The 23,969-nt window shown below is 44.9% G+C and overlaps 1 protein-coding gene across 23 annotated transcripts in view; it reads right to left on the minus strand.

Annotated features, from left to right (window-relative positions):
* SCRIB (scribble planar cell polarity protein) overlaps positions 1–23,969 on the minus strand; it is a 551,765-nt gene that overhangs the window by 271,990 nt on the left and 255,806 nt on the right. For 22 of the 23 annotated variants that reach the window (XR_011201023.1, XM_069220949.1, XM_069220942.1 and 19 more), the window contains exons 14-16: positions 19,630–19,857; positions 16,310–16,618; positions 5,427–5,489 (exon numbers count right to left, since the gene is read on the minus strand). Coding sequence is in view for 22 of the 23 variants with exons in the window: in XM_069220949.1 (XP_069077050.1) it covers positions 5,427–5,489; positions 16,310–16,618; positions 19,630–19,857 (600 nt within the window). In the remaining variant the exon portion in view is untranslated. The remainder of the gene's footprint in view (positions 1–5,426; positions 5,490–16,309; positions 16,619–19,629; positions 19,858–23,969) is intronic. The other variant, XM_069220947.1, reaches the window with a different exon arrangement.

The following is a 23,969-nucleotide window of genomic DNA, read 5'->3' on the forward strand; positions in this document are numbered from 1 at the left end:
TTCCATTTACTTGCATAGCAGTGCCTGGTGGATGGCCTTCTTGCTTGTTTTATGACTTCCATACATTCTTGGGTAAGTTGTAAGTGCCCGAATTCTAGGATTTCAGGAGCCAGATTGCTAGATTCAGCGATGCTGGATCTGGGTGTCTGATCTTTTGGTTGTGCTGTGTCAACAGATCTGGCCTGTTGGGCAATTTGATGCAGGGTACCACTGATAGGTCTAGTAGCGTTGTGTACCAGGGTTGCCTTGCCCAAGTTGGTGCTATCAATATGAGTTTGAGTTTGCTTTGACTGAGTTTGTTTACCAGGTAAGGAAGGAGAGGGAGAGGAGGAAAAGCGTAAGCAAATATCCCTGACCAGTTCATCCATAGGGCATTGCCTTGGGATTGTTTGTGTGGGTATCTGGATGCGAAGTTTTGGCATTTTGCGTTCTCCCTTGTCGCAAACAAGTCTATCTGAGGTGTTCCCCAGAGTTTGAAATAAGTGTTCAGAATTTGGGGGTGAATTTCCCATTCGTGGACCTGTTGGTGATCTCGAGAGAGATTGTCTGCGAGTTGATTTTGTATCCCTGGTATAAACTGTGCAATTAGGCGAATTTGGTTGTGAATTGCCCAATGCCAAATTTTTTGTGCTAGCAGGCTTAACTGCGTGGAGTGCGTCCCCCCCTGCTTGTTTAGATAATACATTGTTGTCATGTTGTCTGTTTTGACGAGAATGTATTTGTGAACTATTATTGGTTGGAAAGCCATTAGTGCTTGAAAAACTGCTAGAAGTTCTAGGTGATTGATATGCAGTTTTGTTTGATGTACGTTCCATTGTCCTTGTATGCTGTGTTGATCGAGGTGTGCTCCCCACCCTGTCATGGAAGCATCTGTTGTTATTACGTATTGTGGCACTGGGTCTTGGAAAGGCCGCCCCTTGTTTAAATTTATGTTGTTCCACCACAGAAGCGAGAGGTAAGTTTGGCGGTCTATTAACACCAGATCTAAAAGGTGACCCTGTGCTTGAGACCACTGTGATGCTAGGCATTGTTGTAAGGGCCTCATGTGCAGTCTTGCGTTTGGGACAATGGCTATGCATGATGACATCATGCCTAGGAGTTGTAATACCATCTTTGCCTGTATCTTTTGTGTTGGATACATGCATTGTATGATGGTGTTGAAATTTTGAATTCTTTGTGGACTTGGAGTGGCTACTCCTTTTGATGTGTTTATTATGGCTCCCAGGTATTGTTGTACCTTGCGTGGCAGAATTTTGGATTTTGTGAAATTGACGGTGAACCCTAGTTTGAAGAGGGTTTGTATGATCTGATTTGTGTGATTTGAGCACTGTTTGAACGAATGGGCCTTGATTAGCCAGTCGTCCAAATATGGGAACACATGTATTTGCTGCCTTCTTATGTGTGCAGCGACTACCGATAGACATTTGGTAAAGACTCTTGGTGCGGTTGTTAATCCGAAAGGCAGTACCTTGAATTGGTAATGTATTCCTTTGAATACAAACCTTAGGTATTTCCTGTGCGATGGGTGTATTGGTATATGGAAATAAGCATCCTTGAGGTCTAAAGTTGCCATGTAGTCGTGTAGTTTTAGCAATGGCAATACTTCTTGTAGTGTGACCATGTGGAAGTGGTCTGATTTGATGAAAGTGTTCACTACTCTGAGGTCTAGGATTGGTCTCAGTGTTTTGTCCTTCTTTGGTATCAGAAAGTACAGTGAGTAAACTCCTGTGTTTATTTGTGTGTTTGGCACTAATTCGATTGCATTCTTTTGCAATAGTGCCTGCACTTCTATCTCCAGGAGATTGGAATGGTGTGTTGTTAAATTTTGTGCTTTTGGTGGTATGTTTGGAGGGAATTGTAGAAATTCTATGCAATAACCATGTTGGATAATTGCTAGAACCCAAGTGTCTGTAGTGATTTCCTCCCATGCTTTGTAATAATGGCCTATTCTTCCCCCCACTGGTGTTGTGTGGAGGGGGTGAGTGACCTGTGAGTCACTGTTTAGTAGTAGGGGCTTTGGGGCTTTGAAATCTTCCTCTATTTCTAGGGAATTGCCCTCCTCTATATTGTCCCCGAAAACCTCCTCTATACTGTCCCTGGTAACTGGACGGTGTGGCTTGTGAGGTGCTGGCTTGTGTGCTTTGACCTCGAAACCCCCCTCGAAAGGGCGTTTTACGGAATGTGCTGTAATTCCCTCTGCTCTGCGGGGAGTAGAGTGCGCCCATGGCTTTGGCAGTGTCCGTATCTTTTTTGAGTTTCTCAATCGCTGTGTCCACTTCTGGACCGAACAGTTCTTTTTCATTAAAAGGCATATTGAGAACTGCTTGTTGAATCTCTGGTTTAAATCCAGACGTTCGGAGCCATGCATGCCTTCTGATAGTTACAGATGTATTAATTGTCCGTGCAGCTGTATCTGCAGCGTCCATGGAGGAGCGGATCTGGTTGTTGGAAATGGTCTGTCCCTCCTCAACCACTTGTTTTGCCCTATTTTGTAAGTCCTTGGGCAGATGTTCAATGAGATGTTGCATCTCGTCCCAGTGGGCTCTGTCATAGCGCGCAAGTAGTGCCTGGGAGTTCGCGATGCGCCACTGGTTTGCAGCTTGTGCTGCGACTCTTTTACCAGCTGCATCGAACTTGCGGCTTTCTTTATCTGGGGGTGGTGCATCTCCAGATGTGTGAGAGTTGGCCCTTTTCCTAGCTGCTCCTACAACGACAGAGTCTGGTGGCAGCTGTGTAGTGATGAAAGCCGGGTCTGTAGGAGGCGCCTTATACTTTTTTTCCACCCTTGGTGTGATTGCCCTACTTTTGACCGGCTCCTTAAAGATGTCTTTTGCATGCCGGAGCATACCAGGGAGCATAGGCAGGCTTTGGTAGGAGCTGTGGGTGGAGGAGAGGGTGTTGAATAAGAAATCATCCTCGACCTGTTCTGAGTGGAGGCTTACGTTGTGAAATTGTGCTGCTCTAGCCACCACTTGAGAATACGCGGTGCTGTCTTCTGGTGGAGATGGCTTTGTAGGGTATGCCTCCGGACTGTTATCTGACACTGGGGCGTCGTATAGGTCCCATGCGTCCTGATCTTGGTCACCCTGGCTCATGGTGGTGTGAGCTGGGGAGTGTGATGGAGTTTGTGCTGGTGAGACGTTAATCACAGGCGGAGGAGAGGGTGGTGGGGTAACTCTTTTCACCACTTTTGGTTGTGGTGTCTGTTCCGTCTGGAACTCCAACCTTCTCTTTCTCCTAATGGGGGGAAGGGTGCTTATTTTTCCTGTCCCCTGCTGTATGAAGATACGCTTTTGCGTATGGTCCACATCAGTTGCTTGCAGCTCTTCCTCAAACCTATGCTTCTGCATTTGGGAGGTTAGCGAGTGCTCTTCTGTATAAGAGCCTGAAGCTGGGTCGCTTGCAGTTTGTTTCGGCATCGAAACCCTGTCTGCGTGTTTTTTCGGCTCCGAGGTGACTCTTTTCTTTTTCGGGGCCGAAACCTCTCGGCGTCGATCTGTTTCGGTGCCGCTGTCTCGGCGTCGAGCCGTGTCGGCACCGGCATCTCGGTGTCGAGGCTTGTCTCCAGCACTTTCTCGGTCCCGAGAAGGCTGCGTGCCGGTGTCTCGACCGGAGTCGGACGATCTCGGCACTGTTTGGGCCTTTTTCGGTGCCGACGGGCGGTCACCGAATTTATGGGTGGAGCCATGGCCTGGTGGCAGTGGCGTACCCTGGGCCTTGTAAATGTTCTTCTGAGTGGATTTCGACGTCTTACTCACGGTTTGTGTATCGTCGAATCCTTCGGAGTCTGAGTCTTGGATCGAGAAGGTACCTTCTTCTTCCTGTTCCTCGAACTCCCGTTGGGCTGTCGGTGCGGACGCCATCTGAAGTCTTCTGGCTCGACGGTCTCGGAGTGTTTTTCGGGACCGGAACGCACGACAGGCCTCGCAGGTGTCTTCGCTGTGCTCAGGTGACAGGCACAGGTTGCAGACCAAGTGTTGGTCTGTGTAAGGGTACTTATTGTGGCATTTGGGGCAGAAACGGAACGGGGTCCGTTCCATCGGCGTTCTTCAGCACGCGGTCGGGCCGACCAGGCCCCGACGGAGGATCGAAAAACTACCCCGAAGGGCACCGGAGCTCTTCGATCTTCGATGCGGTGTGGAATCAAAGTACGCCGATCCCGAACGCAACAATACCGACGAAAATCTTCCGAAATTAGCTAATTTTCCGTTCCGAAACTCGGAGCGACAGGAACACGTCCGAACCCGATGGCGGAAAAAAAACAATCGAAGATGGAGTCGACGCCCATGCGCAATGGAGACAAAAGGAGGAGTCACTCGGTCCCGTGACTCGAAATACTTCTTCGAAGAAAAACAACTTGTAACACTCCGGCCCAACACCAGATGGCGAGCTATTGCAGAACATGCGTATCTACAGCGACAGATGCCATCGAACATACAATTTCTAAATGGAAGAGCTGAAAACCAATTCTTTGAATCACACTCCCTTAAGGCTGGCTTTTCCAAATATTTAAGGAACAAGACGTCTGTGGCAGGGTTACAAATTGGGTATAGCCACAGTCATGGCTACCTTTATGCTGCTTTTCAGTGACGTTGTTTGTATGACTGTCATGCACACATCGTTTATTCCTGTCAGTTTCGAAAGTCTTGTTTTGCCCATCACTGACTACCTTGGGCTAATGATTGGCGCCATCAAAAGCAAGCTCTTGGATTCCAAGAAAAAAATTGTTATTCTTGTGATAATGAAACACACACAAGATGTGTAAAGAAAAAGGCCACAAACACATTGGCTAGAGGTTCACCCACCTCCCACGATTAGATAAAACCCTTACAAACAACTGATGCAATATCGGTGCAAATGGAAAGCAATCTCTCACTTATATGAAAAACTGAACTTTTCACACCAAAGTTAATAGAATAGATTTTGTTCCTTACTCACCATATGCAAGATCTGGGTAAAAAGGTCAACCCTTTGAATGACAGAGCACCACTGCATTACATTATTGTATTGTTTCTATTTCACTAAATACAATCAGTTATACACCATAGTAAATAAGGTGCAACACTAGGCCTGCCCATACGAACCCTCAAAAGCTTCCTGCTTCTCCAAGACGAGTCACACACTTTCATATGTCTACAATACCACACAAGCGCCCCAGGTAGAACACTTCTTCCATATGCACCTGCTTCCTCATTTTCTCTGCAGGTTACAAGGTATTAAAAAGGTGAAAAAGTGTGGGTGCGATGAAGAAGCAGAAAATAATCATTGCATTTTGTGATTTCATGATTGTAGATGCCACAGTGTGACACAGATTAGACAGATGAGATAGGCAGCAGCATGATAATCCCAGTGAAGCTGAACAAATTATGAAGCAGGTGAGTCAAACCCCGGTGATTTCTGGTGAGAGAGAGCAGAGCGATACAGACCTCTTCCTCCTCTATTCGAGCAGGCTCAATCAGCAGATTATTGACTTGATCAAACGACACCCCCTGTTAGGACAGGAAAACCAGCAGAGAGAGAAAAGAGAGACGCATGCGGATTAGTGGAGCCAAAAACCAAAATAAAACACCAACACCCACCTCTCAAGCAAGCACGCTGCAGCCACCACCACCGTGTCCAATTGCTTCTTGTGTTCATCATCAGGATGAAGAAACCTCTCCCAGGAGTCTGAGCTGTGAAGTTCATTCCGCGAAAGATTTAGGATGAACAGAATCTGATCCAATAAGAATTCTGTACAATGGCCTTTGGAACCACGAAAGGTCAAGTGCAATGAAGGCCTATATATAAAGGGGCACCGCCAACACAAGCCTTAAGGTAATTTTTGCTTCTTAAGTCCTCAAGGAACACGCAACAAATTTTGGTTCTGAATTCACTGCTTGAAAATAGTAATGGCAAATGGTAAACCATCGATAGATCAGTTATGATTTCTTGACACTAAGTTAAGTTGATCACCACAAGAAATCCTGACAGTTGAGACATGGAGTCCCCCTAAAGCAAGTCGCACTTGGATGGACTAGTCTTATGAGAAGACCCATGTACACAACAGATGCCCTGCAGCGACAGATACAGCATTAGTGCCAAGGCATGTGTATGGACTAGATAAAACTGAATTTTATGTCCAGACCAGAGGCTCCTATTTTGCGTTTCTTTTCTTACTTTAATTAAACAGCAGCAGTCAAGAAACACACTACAAATCCCATGAGGCGAAGGAAAAAGAGCCAATGGGGACAAAAACGCAGTAAAAACATGGCAACCAATCAGAATGCATATAGGGTATTATGACATCACTTGACTGCGAACAGTCCTCTTTTCTTGCTGCTCGCAGTCAAGTTAAGTACCTTCATATTTTCTTTATTCAATATTTACTCATGTTTCATTGTAATTTACTATATTTCGACTACTGTCTTCATTGTTATTGCATTTTAGGCTCTGTCATGTTTCTGCCGTTTTTTCCCCTTTCACTAGTTGGCAAGTTGCGTCACGCATATCCGGAGCGCTGCTCCTCGCGCTCCCCCTCATCAACGGTTTTCTCGTTTCCTCAGACTGGGGTTGACATATTTACCACGTCTGAGAAAGCGCTAGCATCTTGTTTTCGTTCCGCACGGCATATTTTCTATTTATACCGTTCTTCCTTACCTGGGCTCGTCGCCTCCTCCTTTCTGCTCAAGCGACAGCTACAGGTTCCTGTATTTCCTCCTTCCTTCATAATACCGCCCATAGGCGGTGTTTCGTTTTTTTCACCTCCCTCTCCAGTTTTAATCCCTTTTTTTTGCTGGTTTCAGAGGTTTTTCAGTGCATGTTCAGTTTACAACTACAATATGGAGACTGACAGCTCTCCTTTAGGGCAGGATGCCCCTGATGACATTAACACCATTGGACAAGAACTTAATGCGTTTATAAAATCCTATGGACAACAGGCAGTTTCATGTTCCTCTAAAAAATTATCAAAAAATTTGGAGTCATCAATCTCTAACATGATTACCAAGACCATTTCGGCCCAGTCGGCGGGGAAAAGCAGTCAGCGCCTTTCATCTATTAAGTATCCCAAGAAATTACAAAAAATGCCGCTAAAGGTAAGTGAGGGTTCCTCACACATGGCAGAGGACGCGGTCCCTCACAAGACTCCTACCAAGGAGTATAAAAATTTGGACAATGTCAAATCGTCTTTAAAGCATAAATCTAAATCTAAAAATATTATACCCCCTATATTCATTACTTCCATCCCCGATACGGATGACGACATGCCTGATATGGAATCAAGATATTAATTTATCTGGCAAGGATGACGGTAGTTCTTTATCACCCCCTCCTTCAAAAAAAAAAACAGATTATCCTCCCTTGACATTTTTAAACCCATGACTCTCTTGGACTCTGAAGGCTTACCAATGTTTGACCCATGCCACGTTCTTCACCCCAACTCTACTGAGTGGGTTCCTGCGGACCACGTGGCCGAATATGTTTCTGCCAAACTGAATTGCCATTTGGACAAACAGACCAGGGCCAAGTTAAAGTTTGAATGTCCTCGCGCTTCCCTTTCTCAAAACCTCTATTATCCCTTCTATTGACCAACCTCTTCTAACATTTTTTTACAAAACTTGGTAAGTATCTGTGAAAAGGGGTGGACAAGGCATGGTCATCTTGCCAAGATAAACTTTTAGATGTTCTCGGGCCTCTGACACGCATATTTGATCTGACTGAGGCGGCCTGAATTTATGGTACCTTTATCGATCCTGAAGAACTCTCTTTATGGGTTCAGCGCACTTTCTGTCTCCTCGGAAATGCTACCTCCGCGCTTAATCATGAAAGGAGGAAAGGCCTTTTATTGAAATTTTATCCAAAATTAGTCAATTTGGCAACTGTTCATCCTCATATCAAAACTGAAGGTTTACTCTTTGGAGAAACGTTCATCAAAGAATTGAGGAAATATGTGGCCACGTTCACATCATTGGATAAGGATCAACAATCCTTAAAGAAAATGTTTACACAACGTGCTTTGTCAGGGCTGGCAGAGGCAGGAACCACTTTACGGGCAGTGGTTATTCCAACCAAGGTTCCAGAGGCTATTACAATGCATCCTACCAGGAATATAGGCCGCAAATCTACCCACAGAGAGGGAGAAGTTACCGTTCCAGAGGTTACAGAAATTCCAGATCTTCCAATCAATCAGGTAAGCCTACCTCTTGGGTCTATTCCTGTAGTGGGTCGTCTTCGTTACTTTCTTCCAAAATGGTTGGAAATCACATCAGACCCTTGGGTTCTGAACACTGTCCAAGGTTATATTATCGAACTTTATTCAATCCCTGTTCAAAAACAGCTGCCTCCCCTTCCACGTTTTTCCACAGAAATGTCCAATCTAATTTCTTCAGAAGTACAATCCGTCATGAAAAAACAGGCCATTTATCTTACCCAACCCGATCTGTCAGGTTTTACCAGCTCCATTTTCTTGGTCCAAAAGAAAAACAAAAAAGTGCGGCCAGTAATCAATCTCAAGTACTTCAATCATTTTGTGGTCTATCAACACTTCAAAATGGAATCCATCCTTCACCTCAGAGATACGCTCCTCCAACACGATTGGATGGTTCGTTTGGACCTTCAAGACGCATATCTAGTTGTTCCAATTCATCCAGATTTCAGGAAATTTCTCCAATTTCAGTGGCTAAGACCAACACTTTCATTTTACCGCTCTTCCCTTCGGTCTATCGTCGGCCCCATGGTGTCTCACCAAGCTCATGAGACCGGTGGTAGCTTTTCTCAGAGCTCAAGGTGTGAAACTCATCATTTATCTAGACGACATCCTCATAATGAGCCAGTCTCCTCATTCTCTTATGTCTCACTTATCTCTCACATGTTCTCTCCTATCCGACCTAGGTGTTATCATCAACAGAGAAAAATCCTTTCTAATCCCGACCCAGCTTATAGAATTCTTAGGCTTCCAAATAAATTCAGTTTCGGCCATCCTTCTTCTGCAAAAATCAAATCCATAAAATCAGAGATTCTTCAGATCTTACGCAGCTCATTGATTTCTCTAAGATCGCTGGCTCGAATAGTTGGTCTTCTTTCCTCCTCTATTCAAGCGATATTTCCAGGCCCCCTACATTATCGGGCTCTCAGAGACTGAAAATTCAACACTTAAGAAAAGGCCTATCATATTCAGACACTATCCCGCTAGATCTCGATTTGACCACAGAACTTCAATGGTGGCTAGACCATTTAGACGCCTGGAACGGAAGAACTATCTTTGCATCAGCCCCAGATCTAGTATTAGAATCAGATGCAAGCCGTACAGGCTGGGGGGCTCGATGTGGGCCAATCTCGACTGGAGGTACATGGTCTTTAGAGGAGTCCAAATTGCACATCAACTGTTTAGAGATGCTTGCTGGCTCCTTTGCAATCAGAAGCCCTGCAAATAACAAAGTTTGTTGTGCTATCCTTCTCAGGATGGACAATATTTTGGCAGTCCGATATATAAATCACCTCGGGGGCACAAAATACAAACCCTTGGCGGAACTAGCCAAGGGCTTTTGGGAATTTTGCCTTTCAAACCATATTTCGGTTCATGCAGTGTACCTTCCAGGCGCTCTCAACTCAGTAGCAGATTGGCATTCGCGCCATCTTCGAGACTCGAGCGATTGGAAACTTTATTCCTCAATTTTTCAAAAAATTCAGAACAAATGGGGCCCTTTAGTAATCGACTTGTTTGCATCCCGCCTCAACACTCAGCTTCCTCAATTCTACAGTTGGCGGCCGGATCCGTTGGCCTTAGCATCCAATGCCTTTTCACAGGGTTGGTCAAGCTTCCTGAATTACACCTTTCCCCCTTTTCTCATGATCAGCAGGGTGCTTGCGCAACTCAGACAACAAAAAGCCACTTTGGTGCTCATAGCTCCAAATTGGCAATCTCAAATCTGGTTTCCAACTCTCCTGGAACTTTCAGTAGACTTTTCCTTTCCTTCTTCCTTCTTTCCCGAACCTTTTGTTAGATCCACTTTACCGTCCCCACACCCTCATTTTGGACAATCTCCTGACCCTGTCGGCATGGAAAATCTCGGGAATTCCCAATCTCTCCCTTTCATTTTGTCAGAAGCTTCACAATATATCTCACAATCCTGGGCTCCAGGGACCAAGAAAGCTTACAAATCAGCCTGGTATTTATGGCACAGCTGGTGTTTGGGAAAACACACTGATTCCTTTTCAGCAGATGTGATCTTTATCGCCAATTTCCTAGCTGACGAAGCCAGCAAAGGTAAAGCTTTTCGTACCATTAATTTATATAGCTCAGCTATCCCATCCAACCATTTAAGAATGCCCTCTCTATCCCAACTTCTTATTTCTTTTAGAAAACCCTACAATCCTGTTTCAGCCACTACTCTGGCTCGTTGGGTTAAATGGATTATGTCCTTGGCGGGTTTTGATACATCCATGTTTGGCGCTGACTCTTCCAGAGGAGCTATGGCTTCCAAAGCATTCTGGGCAGGTTCCCGTTTAGAGGATATTCTTAAATCTGCAGACTGGTCTAACGATAATGTATTTAAGGTTTTTTATTGCAAGCCTGTTGATAACGTTTCATTGAATGTAATTAATATGCTTTGAACTCGCTTAATAGGAGCCTCCGGTCTTGACATAAAATGTAGATTTTCCTAGTTTTATGACGGAAAGTCTTAATTTTATTAAAGACACGGAGGAGAGTATTATCCCACCACATTGTTTAATCTTTGTTGTTCTCCCCTCCCTTTTTTTAGCATCAACGTCCATCACTCAACCTTCAATTTTAAAGCATCATCTACTACTTGGAATTCCAGTCTTCAAAGTTAATCGTCTTCTTCAAGAGTTGGATTGCTTGCTGATCCTGCATTCCCGGATCATTCTCAGCTCCCTGGAATTTTGAACATTTGTTCTGACTTATTGTCCTTTATCATGGCTATTCTTAATCTATTTGCCATTTTCCCTTTACTTAGTTCTGATTGACTTATCACGCAAGAAAAGAGGGCCGTTCGCAGTCAAGTGATGTCATAATACCCTATATGCATTCTGATTGGTTGCCATGTTGTGACTACGTTTTTGTCCCCATTGGCTTTTTTTCCTTTGCCTCATGGGATTTGTAGTGTGTTTCTTGACTGCTGCTGTTTAATTAAAGTAAGACAAGAAATGCATAATACTCGCCTCCGTGTCTTTAATAAAATTAAGACTTCCCGTCATAAAACTAGGAAAATCTACATTATTTTAGATAGTTTCGATCCAAGCCATTCCTATACACTACCCAAGTAGAAACAGAATACAAGCTTGGTTAGACTGATCTGCAATACTACACGTTTACCATTTTCCCCTCCTATAAATTTCAGATGACCAAAGAAAAAGGCAACAAAAGTTAGGAGTACCTCAATCCTACTCTGAATAAAATGATTCTTGGAACAACCATCACAAGTTGAACCAAGTCTCAACTGGGGTACCTAACAACCTGCAAGGATGACTCGACAGAGAAACATCAAACGTCAAATTTTAAGAATCTTTCTCCGTTAAGAAAACCAGACTTTCAAAAATTGTCCTTCGTTTCTTTTGTTGCTTTCATACAATCTTTTTATTTTCTCCTCTGTGTACTTTATGGATTTCTCCCTTAGAATTGCCGTACGAGGGGAATTCGATCATGAATCTCCTCCGTTAAGGTCATGCAAATGCCCAACCTCATTTTTTAAGTTGCTGTTAGCCTCTTGTGACTTGTCTTTCCACATAAATGCATTTGAAGACTGAATGGGGAAATATTTGAAGGAAAATCCCCTTTAATGTAAAAATCCAAAAAGACGTGTGGGGAAAAATTTAAGGATTGTCTCTGGGAGCCACATTACTCATTTAGAAATATTGTGTAGATTTTATCAGAAGAAAAGGAAGGCAGGTCATTTATCTTTCTAGCAGATGTAACTACTGTCATTAAAATCCATAGGAGCAAAGCTAAACCAACCCTCATGCAGCTACCATTCATGAGTTGCACAGGTAAACATGCCAAAACATTGTGAGGATATTTAAAAAACGTGCTACGAACGTAATGGGCTGTAGAGTACTTCAGTCTTCTATGGTGGCTCTGCAGAAGTGGGCAACATCCTTCTTTATTTTGTCGACATTAGATTGGTACTGTCAGAACGCAGGCCCTCCTTGGAATGAACAGGTGGCAAAATAGTTGCCAACAAAAAAATTGGCTACAACTCCAGTGTGTGTTAGAAAGTTGCTGTTTAAAGGGGGACAAGGGGAACCTCAGGAATTCATGCGTATGTAGCATTTCAGATGGGTTCGGATATACCCACTGGAGATACCCCTAGCTTTCAGAACACAGCACCATTATTAAGTTGTGTGGCAGCACAACTTTACACACACTGTTGTATGTTTCAGTCCAGTCTTCAGAAGCGTGAGCATCTGAAAACATTTTTCAGAGATTTTCACTGTACCTCCTTTATTTAAAATAAAAAAAACATCAGGCCTGCTGCCTTATGAGACAGGTACAGCCAACTTAACTTCCTGTTTTGCCTGCAAACAAAAATCTATATTGACTTAGGTGGGTACACCTATGAAAGCCAGTAATTTAACATGCTGCAGCATTAAATCCAGCCCCACAGTATGCAAATCTAGCAATTCCCAAATGCACTCACAAGAGAACCAAGGTCTGCACACTGATCAAATGAGCCTGAAGTATATAACACAATCACAAGTGCAGCTGCTACTAACGGCATCACACTGAAATGTTTGTACAGGACCAAACAAATGGTAACCTTCAAGGATTTCAAAAGAGTAGAAAAATAAACTGCAACCTCACCTATAAAAAAAAAAAACATTTAAAATACCAGGTATAGATTGTGCAATTCTTACACAAGGTAAATAGAAACTTTATGTTTGAGGGAATCCGCTCCAAAAATAGCTGACCATCAATCAGTAGTGCACACCCCAAGGTGTGCATGAGCTGCCTAATATTTTCTGCAGTGAAAACGTGCATGGAAAAAGTCATCCTTAAGGGTCCATTCTACCCCGGCACTCCAAGCACACTTTAGTTAGAGCCATGGGAGCCAGGGCTACAATCTTGAAACATGCCAGTAGAGTGAATGAGATCCAGGTGGTATATACACCAGAGGTCCTCTTAAACCCCACAAAGTAGCATGAATATAGGTCGCTATGGATCTTTGACTGAGGAAGTAAGTAGAAAACCCTTCTAAACCAATAGGCATAGCTTGGATGAGCCTGGAGCAAACTGTAAAACTTGGACTAAAAGAGAAAAAAGGGAAATTGAACTCTCAGTCACTGATCCACATGTACGCAGATTCGAAAGGAGTATCAGCCTAAAGAAGATAAATTTTCCCAGTGCTACTCACAACCCAGAAAAGACTCTAGGGCTACATCTTGGTTACACAATGATCTTCTGCAGTCTTGAGTTTGATCTCTCAGGCAATCATACTCATGTGCAAACTTCACTGAGGAGTATCACTGAGGCAACAGGGAAGCCCATTAAAAATGAGAACACAGATGAGACCTCAAGCAAACCACAGACGAGAGCGCTCAAAGAACAGGCGTCACTATCTGGTATAAACACCCTTCTGGATCAGACGGCAACAATGGAATCCTGCAAGCTGTCAGACAACAGATCTACTAAGCGTCTTCTATTGCCAAGTCAGTTACATGGACGAGAAGCAAAGACCGTGGTTAATGGTACTCAATAGGACGAGAAACTTTAGAGGCAAAAGAAAAAGTTGAGCAGAGTGCACAATCGGGTAGGAATGCAAGGATGGGATTGGGGCAGGAAGGTATAAAAGCCATGAGGAAAAATTGACAGAAGGGACATGGGGATGCATATTAGCAAGGAGAGAGAGGAGGTGGTGATCGGTTAAGGTATATACTTCCAATTTCCTTCCTAGCACCTCAGTGTGAAAAAAAGAACATGTAAAACTGCAAATTAAATGTTTTCCTACTCAAGGTTTGCAAACCCTGAACAGGGCACAAAGGAGCACTAACATTGTTTGAGAGTGTATCTAGCCGATTACTGACTGAAGCCAGTGATGACTTGACTTGTGTGGTACACGGCAGCCTAAGTGATCCATGGTTGGAATCCTGCATAAGATGACCTTCTACACATTTAAAGGCCAAACATTACTCAAGAGTGGACCTCTGTTAATAGCTAAACAGCAAAGAGATAATAAACCAAACCCACTGTTTTATCAACATGGAATGCAAGTACAAGCACTCAGTCTCTGTCATAGCACAAGCCATGCTTTGCTGACAGTGCCTATGTTTTACATATGCAAAAAGGAAAAACGTGCTTCGATAGCGGCTAGTTGCTCTGATTTTACGATAACTTAGTTGAGAGAAACTTATACATTCCAAATGGGTAAGAGTAATAATATTACACCATTTAAAAAAATTAAAGTTCTAGGGCAAAGTCTTACCCTTTGCTGGCTATTCCATCAGATCCCACGTTTAAAGAGTTTTTCCCCCAGATGAGGCAGCAAACAAATCCTTTATAACAGCCCCAAAATAAAGCTACGTCAGGATTGACTGTGTTGGCGGTGCCCTTGGCGCTGTTGCTCTTTCATATTCTAAACAATGACTTGGTAGCTTGAACTTCAAAGGTCAGAAGACTGCATTACAGAGGTGAGCCCACAAACCAAATGTAGGGTCTCAAGAGGACAGTCCCACTTTTTGGAGTGCACAGTGCTTAGGAATTGAGGGGCTAGGAAGAATCTGGCTTTAGTGGGTCCACTAAAACCAAATGTCGCTCTAAGACAATTATGGTATATGAATAATCATTCAGTACAAGCAAGGTCCCTGCCAATAGGGACGAGGGCAGGGGAAAGGAGAAGGTGCTGGAGAAATATGGGGAAGCAGGCAGAGGAAATACTTGAGTACAGGGGCAAAATCAAATAAAGAGGGCAATGGGAGGTCCTGGTATGTACTCACCCCCATGGAAGTCATGAGAGCACAGGACTAGCCCCAAGCTAAAATGTACAAAGTGCATAGCGCCTTCAAACAAATCCATGCGATTCCTAGACACTGGTACATGCTGGGCCTGACAAATGCTTTGGACAACGGATACAACACAATATCAAATTAATGTTGGTACAACACACTACCACAATTAATACCGGTACAACACAATATATCGCAATGAAATGGCAAAGAAATGCAGCGACTTGACATTTGTCGCAGTTCAAATCACGAAGCACCACAATGGAGTCAATATGAACTTGACCTAGATGATCTACCATGGGAAACTGACACGGCTTACTCTGTACGAGCCGCATATTCTGTAACAGGATCCAGGGCACTCAATGTTACTTAGTTGTAATCCTAGTGCTCCTCAGGAGAATCTTCATTAAACCCATAAGCACTGAATTGTCCCACACGTTGGAGAGACAGTTCAGAGCCTATTACTACTGATGAGGATCTCCAGAAGAGAACCACTGGTACACAGAGACCTTATAAGGCTGTCTGACAAAGAGCTGAGTAAGGCGCGAAAGGGGGTGGGGGATGAGTCCCTAATAGGACCCACTGAGGTTCTGCCAGGAGTTGTGCGAAACAAAGGAGATCAGGGTAGGGATTAAGAGCTGAATAATACTATTGGTGATGAGCATGTGAGAGGATACTGACTAGTTTCAATGAAGGAATAGGGAGAAAATGAATCACCGGGGCAAAGGCTGAGTATTTCTATCTAAAGACTCTGATTTTGAGGAACCCAGTCCATGCAGTGTTAATTATGGACAATGTCCACTTTGCAAAGTACACTGAGCAACAGCATCATGAGCTATGCTCATCCACACATGGAATTTAAAAAAAGGGACTTTTAACTCAACTTTATTGTGTAGCAGAAGGCTGGGGCAGTGGTAGAAAAGTGTACAATGCCAGGCAACATCATTGCTAGGCAGTGTAGAGAAAGGAAACACTTCACTCGGGAGAGGCAGGTGGGCTTTAAGCCAATACACAGGAAGGAAAAAAGGAAGTCACAACTTGGCAAAGGGATGGCTTAACCATTTAAATTACCAATCAACTGCAGCTGATTTGTAATGGGAAGACCCCTTAGGATCAACCACTGGCACAGTAAAAGGTAGGCTATGGTGGACTTAATAGACCACTTTCTAATGCTCTCTGTAATGGGGAGGGGAAATGGAAAAATGGCCGCTTTACTACATAACATGTTACACGGCATTTTTCATCTACTCATAACACATCTAATTGGTGTGTGTGTGTCCTAGGCAGCGAGCAGCTGTTCTTTCATTACTAACGGACAAGTGGTCCAATGCAACCATCCCTGGGACTCCTCGGGCTTCCACAAAGACCCTACCTTAATTGGCTGTTCCACCAGCCTCCCGTTCTTTGTCTCCCCATCCCACTCCCTCGGTTGTTCATCTGCAGCCTGTTCGTCGCCTTCGTACTCCGCCTCCTCTTCCCCTTCTTCGGGTACCTCTGGGCGGCTGTACCCCTGTAACAGCGCCACCACAGCTTCTGGTTTAGGCAGCTTAGTGATTTTAAAGTTTTTCTTGTAGTGGGGAGTGTCCTTGCGGATCAAGCGCTGCTTTTCAACTGGTGAACGGCGGTCTTCATCCTCGTCATCACTTCGGATAAGAGTATCCTCTGCAAAGTGCACTGTAGGCTGAACAGAGACGGCATTATAGAGCTCTCACAATCACAGACATGACTATGTATGCAAGGTTCACAGGCATGCACACTCACAATAAGAACTGGGACACAAATGACAACTACATGTGTCAAAGAGGAAGCTGGAATCAAATCAAGTTACTTAACTAGACATTCTTTTACTAAAAGGCCTCAAACAATATTCCTATAATAATCCAAACCAGCAAGACCTTGTTCTTAAGCGTGAACAGAGAAGTGGAGACCTGCGCTAACAACTCTGGACAACCATATTCTGAAAAAGAACGCGATCTCTGCACTTTCAGTCTTGGGGAAATATGGCAGGTTGTTGGAGAGTGCTCGGATTGCAACGTCTTCATTTCAGCAGAAAGACATTTTGAAATGGTGTGCATACCCTCTAAAACTAAGGAGATAAATCGAGAGTGTCCCGAGTGGCATCTCCCTTCGGGGGCACGATGACTATAATCATCAACATTTCAGCTTGAAAGAAGGTTCAGCTGGTGGAGACTGGAGTCAGAGCTCATGCTTCTCATGAAAATGTCTGGGGTCGTGGTATTTTAAGCAATTAGAGCTTCCGAGCATAAAGAATCCAAAGTCTGACGAGGATACTCATTCACAGAATCCACTTCATCCACTGAAAAAGAGAGGTCCACTGTATACATCCCCTTCCTAAATAATCAAGTACTGTTTCTGTAAACATTTTACCCATTAATAGGTAGAAAGTTCACGCGGGGTGGGGACAGGACAGATAACAGTCAGTTCATGCGTCTATCAATCTCCTCGAACATTTTTAAAAGGAAAAAAAAAGGTGCCTAAGTAAAGAATAAAAGTGAAATAAAAGCCAATATAAATATTCAAGGCTCAAAAATGACCACTACAACTGTGGTCCAATCACAAGAGCCTAGAAAGTTCTACGACACTATTGTCAGGAGGTTCTCCACGTGTAATTGAAATAGGACTGAATCCTACGGTTCTGAGAGCTCTCTAAATGCATCCGAACCAGGATTGAACATTACTGTTCTTCAAGCTTTCTGGAGCAGCCATTGTGGGGCTGAAGCCGCATGTCCTGGGATATTACTGAATGGGGCTGAATTTTATTGTTCAAGGTATCACTAAATGTATTCAATATGAATATTCTTATTTTGTGAGTTATCATGGGGCTGAATTTTATTCTTCAGGGTATCACTAAATGTATCCAATATGAATTCTTATTTTGTGAGTTTTCTAGGGGTATCTGACATACAACGGAGTTCTTTAAATCAGGAAGCTCTCCAAGTGCATTCAACAGGGGACTGAATCCTATTGCTCAGGAAGTATTATGCGCATCCAATATGGGGCTAAATCCTATTGTTAAGGTACCTCTCTAGGGGTCTCGCTCCTGGAAAGTTGTATGTGGTGTAGCTGTGAGACTTCACCATGTATTAATGTCACAGTTGTTTTCCGGTACACTAAGGTTTCTTTAATAAAACTCTTACCTCCGTCCTGGATAGTTGTGGCACAGAGCAGTCAGGCTTAATCAAAGCAACAAGTGTAAAGCATTTGGACGCACAAACAGTCAGTAAGTAAGAAACAGCACAGTAAAAATCGAACACCAATTTTAAAAAAATGTGTATTTTTATCCAAAAATCTATTGAGGGAAACAGGAATTTTTAAAAGGCAATTAAATCATTGTAGTTCACTCTTGGGAAATGCAATCATTCTTTGTTAGCAGTTTAGTAGTTTTTCTACTTGGCTACTTCTCTTTACTTCGACGGGCGACAACAGGTTGGGTGGCCAGTCACAGAGACCACTGTCACCTGTCACGTTAGCAGTATCAGAGTCTTTTCTGAATTTTTATTCTGTACCGCTTTCCAGCCAAGAAGTGGTCCTGATGCTAGGGATGCAGGATACAAAGAGATGCAGTGAGTAGTTCTGGTGCTGCCCTGGAGCCCACAAGCGTCAAGGGTCATCTCCGACCTCAAGAGTAGGTCAACTATGATGCAGCAAGTTGCTACTGATCAACTAGTCTCCCTATTACAGCGGGCTCAGTGGTTCTTTGCAGGTTAGTAAATCTTTCTCTTTGGGAGACTAGAGACCACTTCGACCTTGAATGCGAGTTCCACAGTCTTAGGTACACCTCAGGACGTTCAGGATTTGGTTGCCCAGCAGGCACTTTAGCGGGCAGGCATTCTGGGGCAGCTGAACTCTCGAAAAGTAAGCCTTATGATTGATAAACATTCCTACAAGCTTATCAGACACTGGACTTGACTACTGTGTAGGGAAACATCTAGGTGCATGCGGCTGGGAACACAGTACCAATATTCAGGGAGGTCTTTAGGTGTACCAGACCTGGGACAGAATCGTATTGTTCTGGGGCTCCGTAAGTCTATCCAACCTAGGACTGAATCTTACTGTACAGGGAGCTCTCTAGGAATATATAGAGCTGGGACTGAATCCTCTTGTACTGAAAATTCTATTTGTTTTCAACCAGAGACTTCCACCAATGGATCTGCGAACCTTCTAGGCGTATCACATCAAAGGCTGAATCCCATTTTTCTGGAACCTCAATGACAAATGACTGAGCCCTGTGCTAGGAGTTCATCAAATGCATACGACATGGGAATGAATGACACTTTTCTGGGAGGTTTCTAGGTGAATGTGGCCTAAGACTGAAATTTACCATTTATTGAGCTCTTTAGCTGTATTCAACCTTGGTCTACACTGTTTTGTACTGGGGAATCTCTGGGTGTATCTGACAAGGGACTGAACTCTGTCATTCAGCGAGATCTATTGGTCCATCTGACCCGGGACTGAATTAGATAGTTCTGGAAGTGTATGTTGTATCAAACATCTGGTATCATCCTTTCGTTCTGAGAGCTCTGTAGGTGCATCCAACATCTGGCCATGGATAATGTGCCAGGTGAACATGACTATGTATACAGTTCTGGTCAACTTCAGTGAAGTCCTTCACTGTGGAATACTGAAAAATATTCAATAGACATCTGGTGTTGCGTCTTGCATTTCACTTACCTCAGTATACTCCACCTCCAACTCATCCTCTGGGATGACTTCATCTTCCCCTTGAACTTCCTTTTCTGGCAGCTGACGGGCTTCCTTCTGGGGTTCTTTCCAAATGTCTAATGTTATTGGACCGTTCTGCCTGTTGCCCTCTACTTCCTCCCGGTGTCCAGCTGATGCTGTGCTGCTGGAGATGTGAGACCCTTCACTCTGATGGGATAATGCACTGAGCCTCTTCTCCTATGCGATACAGAAGAAAAGGTTATAAGCAAACTGAGAACAGCCCTTTAATTCCTCACTCAAGTCTAAGCCGAAACATTAACTGGTGAGTGCCAATTTCAATTATTATGTATTTTATTCACTCTAGTACAGTCTCAATCCGGAGGAAGCATAAGACTTTGCCTCTTATTATGGCAAAGGCAAAGCTGAAACAGTCTTCACTAACAGGACATGCACAAAAGGAGGATCTGGAATGGTTCCTGGCGCGCTTTATTATACACTAAAACAAGACCCTCATGGACTGCGCTCAGTCAGCTTCATCTTTATGCCCCTGAAGCAGCTACAGCAGTGAATAATTTGCTCATTTCCTTCTTCTATGTGTCTATATAAGACGCCCATTACAATTAGAAGAGAACACTCTGGGGACCACAATTTTAAGAATCTGACATCAGAACAGCAGCTACCACAATGGCATACCTTTGGGAGAGCCAGGATGCAGAGACAATGTTAAGAACACCTCACCCTCAGGAGGAAGTGTGTTTTCTTCATGCCAACAGGATGACAAACAGCAGGATTGGAGTCAATAAGAGGACAAGTACCCTCTTAGTTGTATAACTAATACAGCTAAACCAAATAAAGAATAGCAGACCACATGCAACACCCAATGAAACACTCAGAGTAGACTCACAGTTTTCAGAGGGTACAATTCAGAACAAAGGTTTTTGCCAAACTCGAGCAGCTGGTATATTTTGGTGAAGTTCTTGAAGCCATAAAAGGGACTATACATTTTGGCCACCTGCCATTGGTGTAGATATTTGAAAGACTGACAGCCACTGAACGAAAACTTGTTAGTTCCTTGGCTCTCCTGAACACGTTACTTACTTTCGGTAACGCCTTATCTGGTAGAGACATATTCTAGTTGCAGATTCATTACCTTAGAATTTCCCCAGGCATCAGTCTGTATATGGAGATTTTTCTCGAGCAGTACCTCGGCACAGTTATGTGGTGTCGGTCAGCTCTGCGCCTGTCATCGTGCGCACCGGATAGGACGTCTCAACCAAAAGGGGGTGGTCGCAGCCTTTCTTATGTTAGCGCACCAGGGTGGCACCTACATAAGAAAGGCTGCGACCACCCCCTTTTGGTTGAAGGACGCCTGGCTGCCAAGATAACATCAGACTTCGGACGGTATGTCAAAAGCTGTCAACTGCTGCCGCTCAATCACCACGCACAAAGGCAGAGGTTGGACAGGTATGTGTGGAGAACCTTCCCCTGCTGCTGCGACAGAAGATCCTCCCGAAGGGCAGTTTGACTGGAGGATCAATGGCCATGCTCAATAGCTCGGGATACTAGACTCTTCGTGCCCCGTTCAGTGCCACAAGGATCACGTGGGCCCGGTCGTTCTTGATCGTCTTGAGACTCACTCTTGGCAGAAGTGGTATGGGCGGAAAGGTGTACAGGAGGCCTGAGCTCCACTCAAGATGAAAAGCGTTGCAGAGCGAGTGCCGCCTTGGAAACTCCAACGCGCAAAACTGCTGACATTGCACATTCTCTGTGGAGGTGAACAGATCTAACCAATGCTCTCCCTATTGTTGAAAACGACCTTGCACCACCGCAGGATGGAGACACCACTCGTGATCGGCCAGGCATTGATGGTTGAGTTCATCCGCTCTGACGTTCAGAGCGCCTGCCAGGTGTTTAACCACCAGGGAAATGCCCTGATGTTCCACATGTCCAGATGCACAGAGCCTCCTGAAAAAGTCCACAACTCCACCCTGCCCTGCTTGTTGCAATACTACATGGTTGTGGTGTTTTTCCGTGATCAGCTGCACTACCTACCCTTTCATAGAGGGAAGAAATGCTTTCAATGCCAGTCTTATCGCCCCGAGTTCCAAAAGATTCATGTGGAGCCCAGACTACCCCGGAGACCAGATGCCTCAGATCTCCACCTCTCCTAGATGGCCACCCCATCCCAGGAGTGACGCATCTGTCACTGACAGATCTGGGTGGGGAAGGGAGAGGGTTCTGCCTCTGACCCAAGTGCAGTTCAAAAGCCACCATTGTAGATCTTACGCAGTACCCTCCGAAATCTGGGCCATGTCGGAGCGGTCCCCCTGATGCTGTGGGCACTAGAATTTCAGGACCCACTGCAGAGCCCGCATATGCCATCTGACATACATCACCAACAGGATGCAGGAGGCCATGAGGCGTAGAAGGCTCAGAGTCATTCTCACCGATATCCAGGATAGAGGCAGAAACATTGGTACCATAGCCTGAATATCCTAGACTCGCCGCTAGGGAGGATAAGCCCAAAACTGCACTGTGTCCAGAACAGCTCTGATGGAGGACAACGTCTGAAAGGGAGTCAGGTGCACCCTTGGTACGTTTATAGTGAACCCCAGCAAATGCAGGAGGTCCACCATAGTCTGGAGGTGGGAGATGACAGCCTGGGGCAAGCCTGACTTCAGCAGCCAGTCGTTGAGGTAGGGAAAGAATGAAACTCCTGACCTGGGAAGATAAGCTGCGACCACCCCCATCAGTTTAGTGAACACCTAAGGAGGGCTGGTAAGACCAAAGGGGAGCATGGTAACCTGAAAATGTTTGTTGTCTACAGTGAACTGCAAGTACCGTCTGTAGGTAGGCAGGATGGGAATATGGAAATAGGCAACCTGCGAGTCCAACTCTACAATCCAGTCTCCTGGGTCCAGGGCAGATAGAACCTGAGCCAGAATGAGCATTTTGAACTTCTTCTTGAGGAAGAGATTGCGGGACCGGAGTCTAGGATAGGGCGGATGCCATTGCCCTTTTTAGGCACCAGAAAGTAGCAGGAATAACAACCACTACCTACTTCTGGCTCAGAGACCCTTCTCCATGACTCCTTTGGCCAAGAGAGTCATAACCTCCTTGCGGAGAAGTCCTAAGGGATCCTCCGTCATGTGATTGTAGGATAGTGGCATGGATAGAGGAGTAGGTGATGGCGAATTCTGACTCCGACTGGTCCTTAGTGGGGAAGCGTCAGACTAGGAAGGTTTGGAGGCTGCGGGGAAGGGGGGGATGAGAGGGTGGAGGGTGGGGTGCGCAGTGGGCTGTCTAAACCACTGGCTCTCTGATCCACGAGGATGTTTGATCCCGCATCTCCAATCACACAAAGGCTGGCCAGCATGCGCGGCACAGTGGCTGAAGGAAAACTGACATGGTGGGACACCTCTTCCGTAGCCACAAAAAGGGCAACAAGGAGACTGAGGGGTTAGGGGCAGCTGCGTGGCCCAAGGACCTGACCCAGGACTTCCTAAAGCGATTGAGCGCCAAGTCTGCTTTGTCTCCGAAGAGTGGGTGCCATCAAAGGGCATGTCCATAAGAGTGCATTAGACATCCCCCAAAAAGCCAGACTTCCTCAACTAAGCATGGCGCCTTAAGGCCATCTTTATGGAACCGATGTGCCTAGTGAGTTAATCGTATACATCCTGCAGAAAAGACTTTTCTGGCATGGTTACCCCCACTTTTTGCCTGATGCCAGTGTGCTTAGACTGTTTTCACTGGGATCCTGGTAACCAGTGATTGTGCTCTCTCCTCTAAATTTGGTTGTAATGGTACTCTTTAGACCCCACAATTGGCATACTGGTGCACCCCTGTAAGTCCCTAGTGTATGTTACTTAGGTATCTGGGACATTGGTACACCAGGGGGGTCCCATGGGCTGCAGCATATATTATGCCACCCATGGGAGCCCATGCAAACTGTCTGCAGGCCTGCCATTTGCAGCCTGTGGGACAAGATGCATGCACCCTTTCACCACTGGTCTCTAAACTAGGACACTGTAAGTCACCCTATGGTAGGCCCTTCTAGCCCAAAGAGCAGGATGAAGGTCAGTGTTTGTGTGTGGGCAACCCTGCAGGAGCAGAGGTGCCCCTACAAACTTTAGTTCCAATTGCCTGGACTTCATAAGTGCGGGGAAGCCATTTTAGCTATGTACTGGCCATAAGTCACTATCTATGGTCCAGCTACATAATGGTAACTCCGAACGTAGGCATGTTTGGTATCAAACATGTCGGAATCATTCCCCAATACTGATGCCAGTATTGGTGGCATGATTCCATGCACTCTGGGGGCTCCTGAGAGGACCCCCCAGTATTACTCC

Source organism: Pleurodeles waltl, chromosome 2_2 (genome assembly GCF_031143425.1).
Source record: "Pleurodeles waltl isolate 20211129_DDA chromosome 2_2, aPleWal1.hap1.20221129, whole genome shotgun sequence".
NCBI lineage: Eukaryota > Metazoa > Chordata > Amphibia > Caudata > Salamandridae > Pleurodeles > Pleurodeles waltl.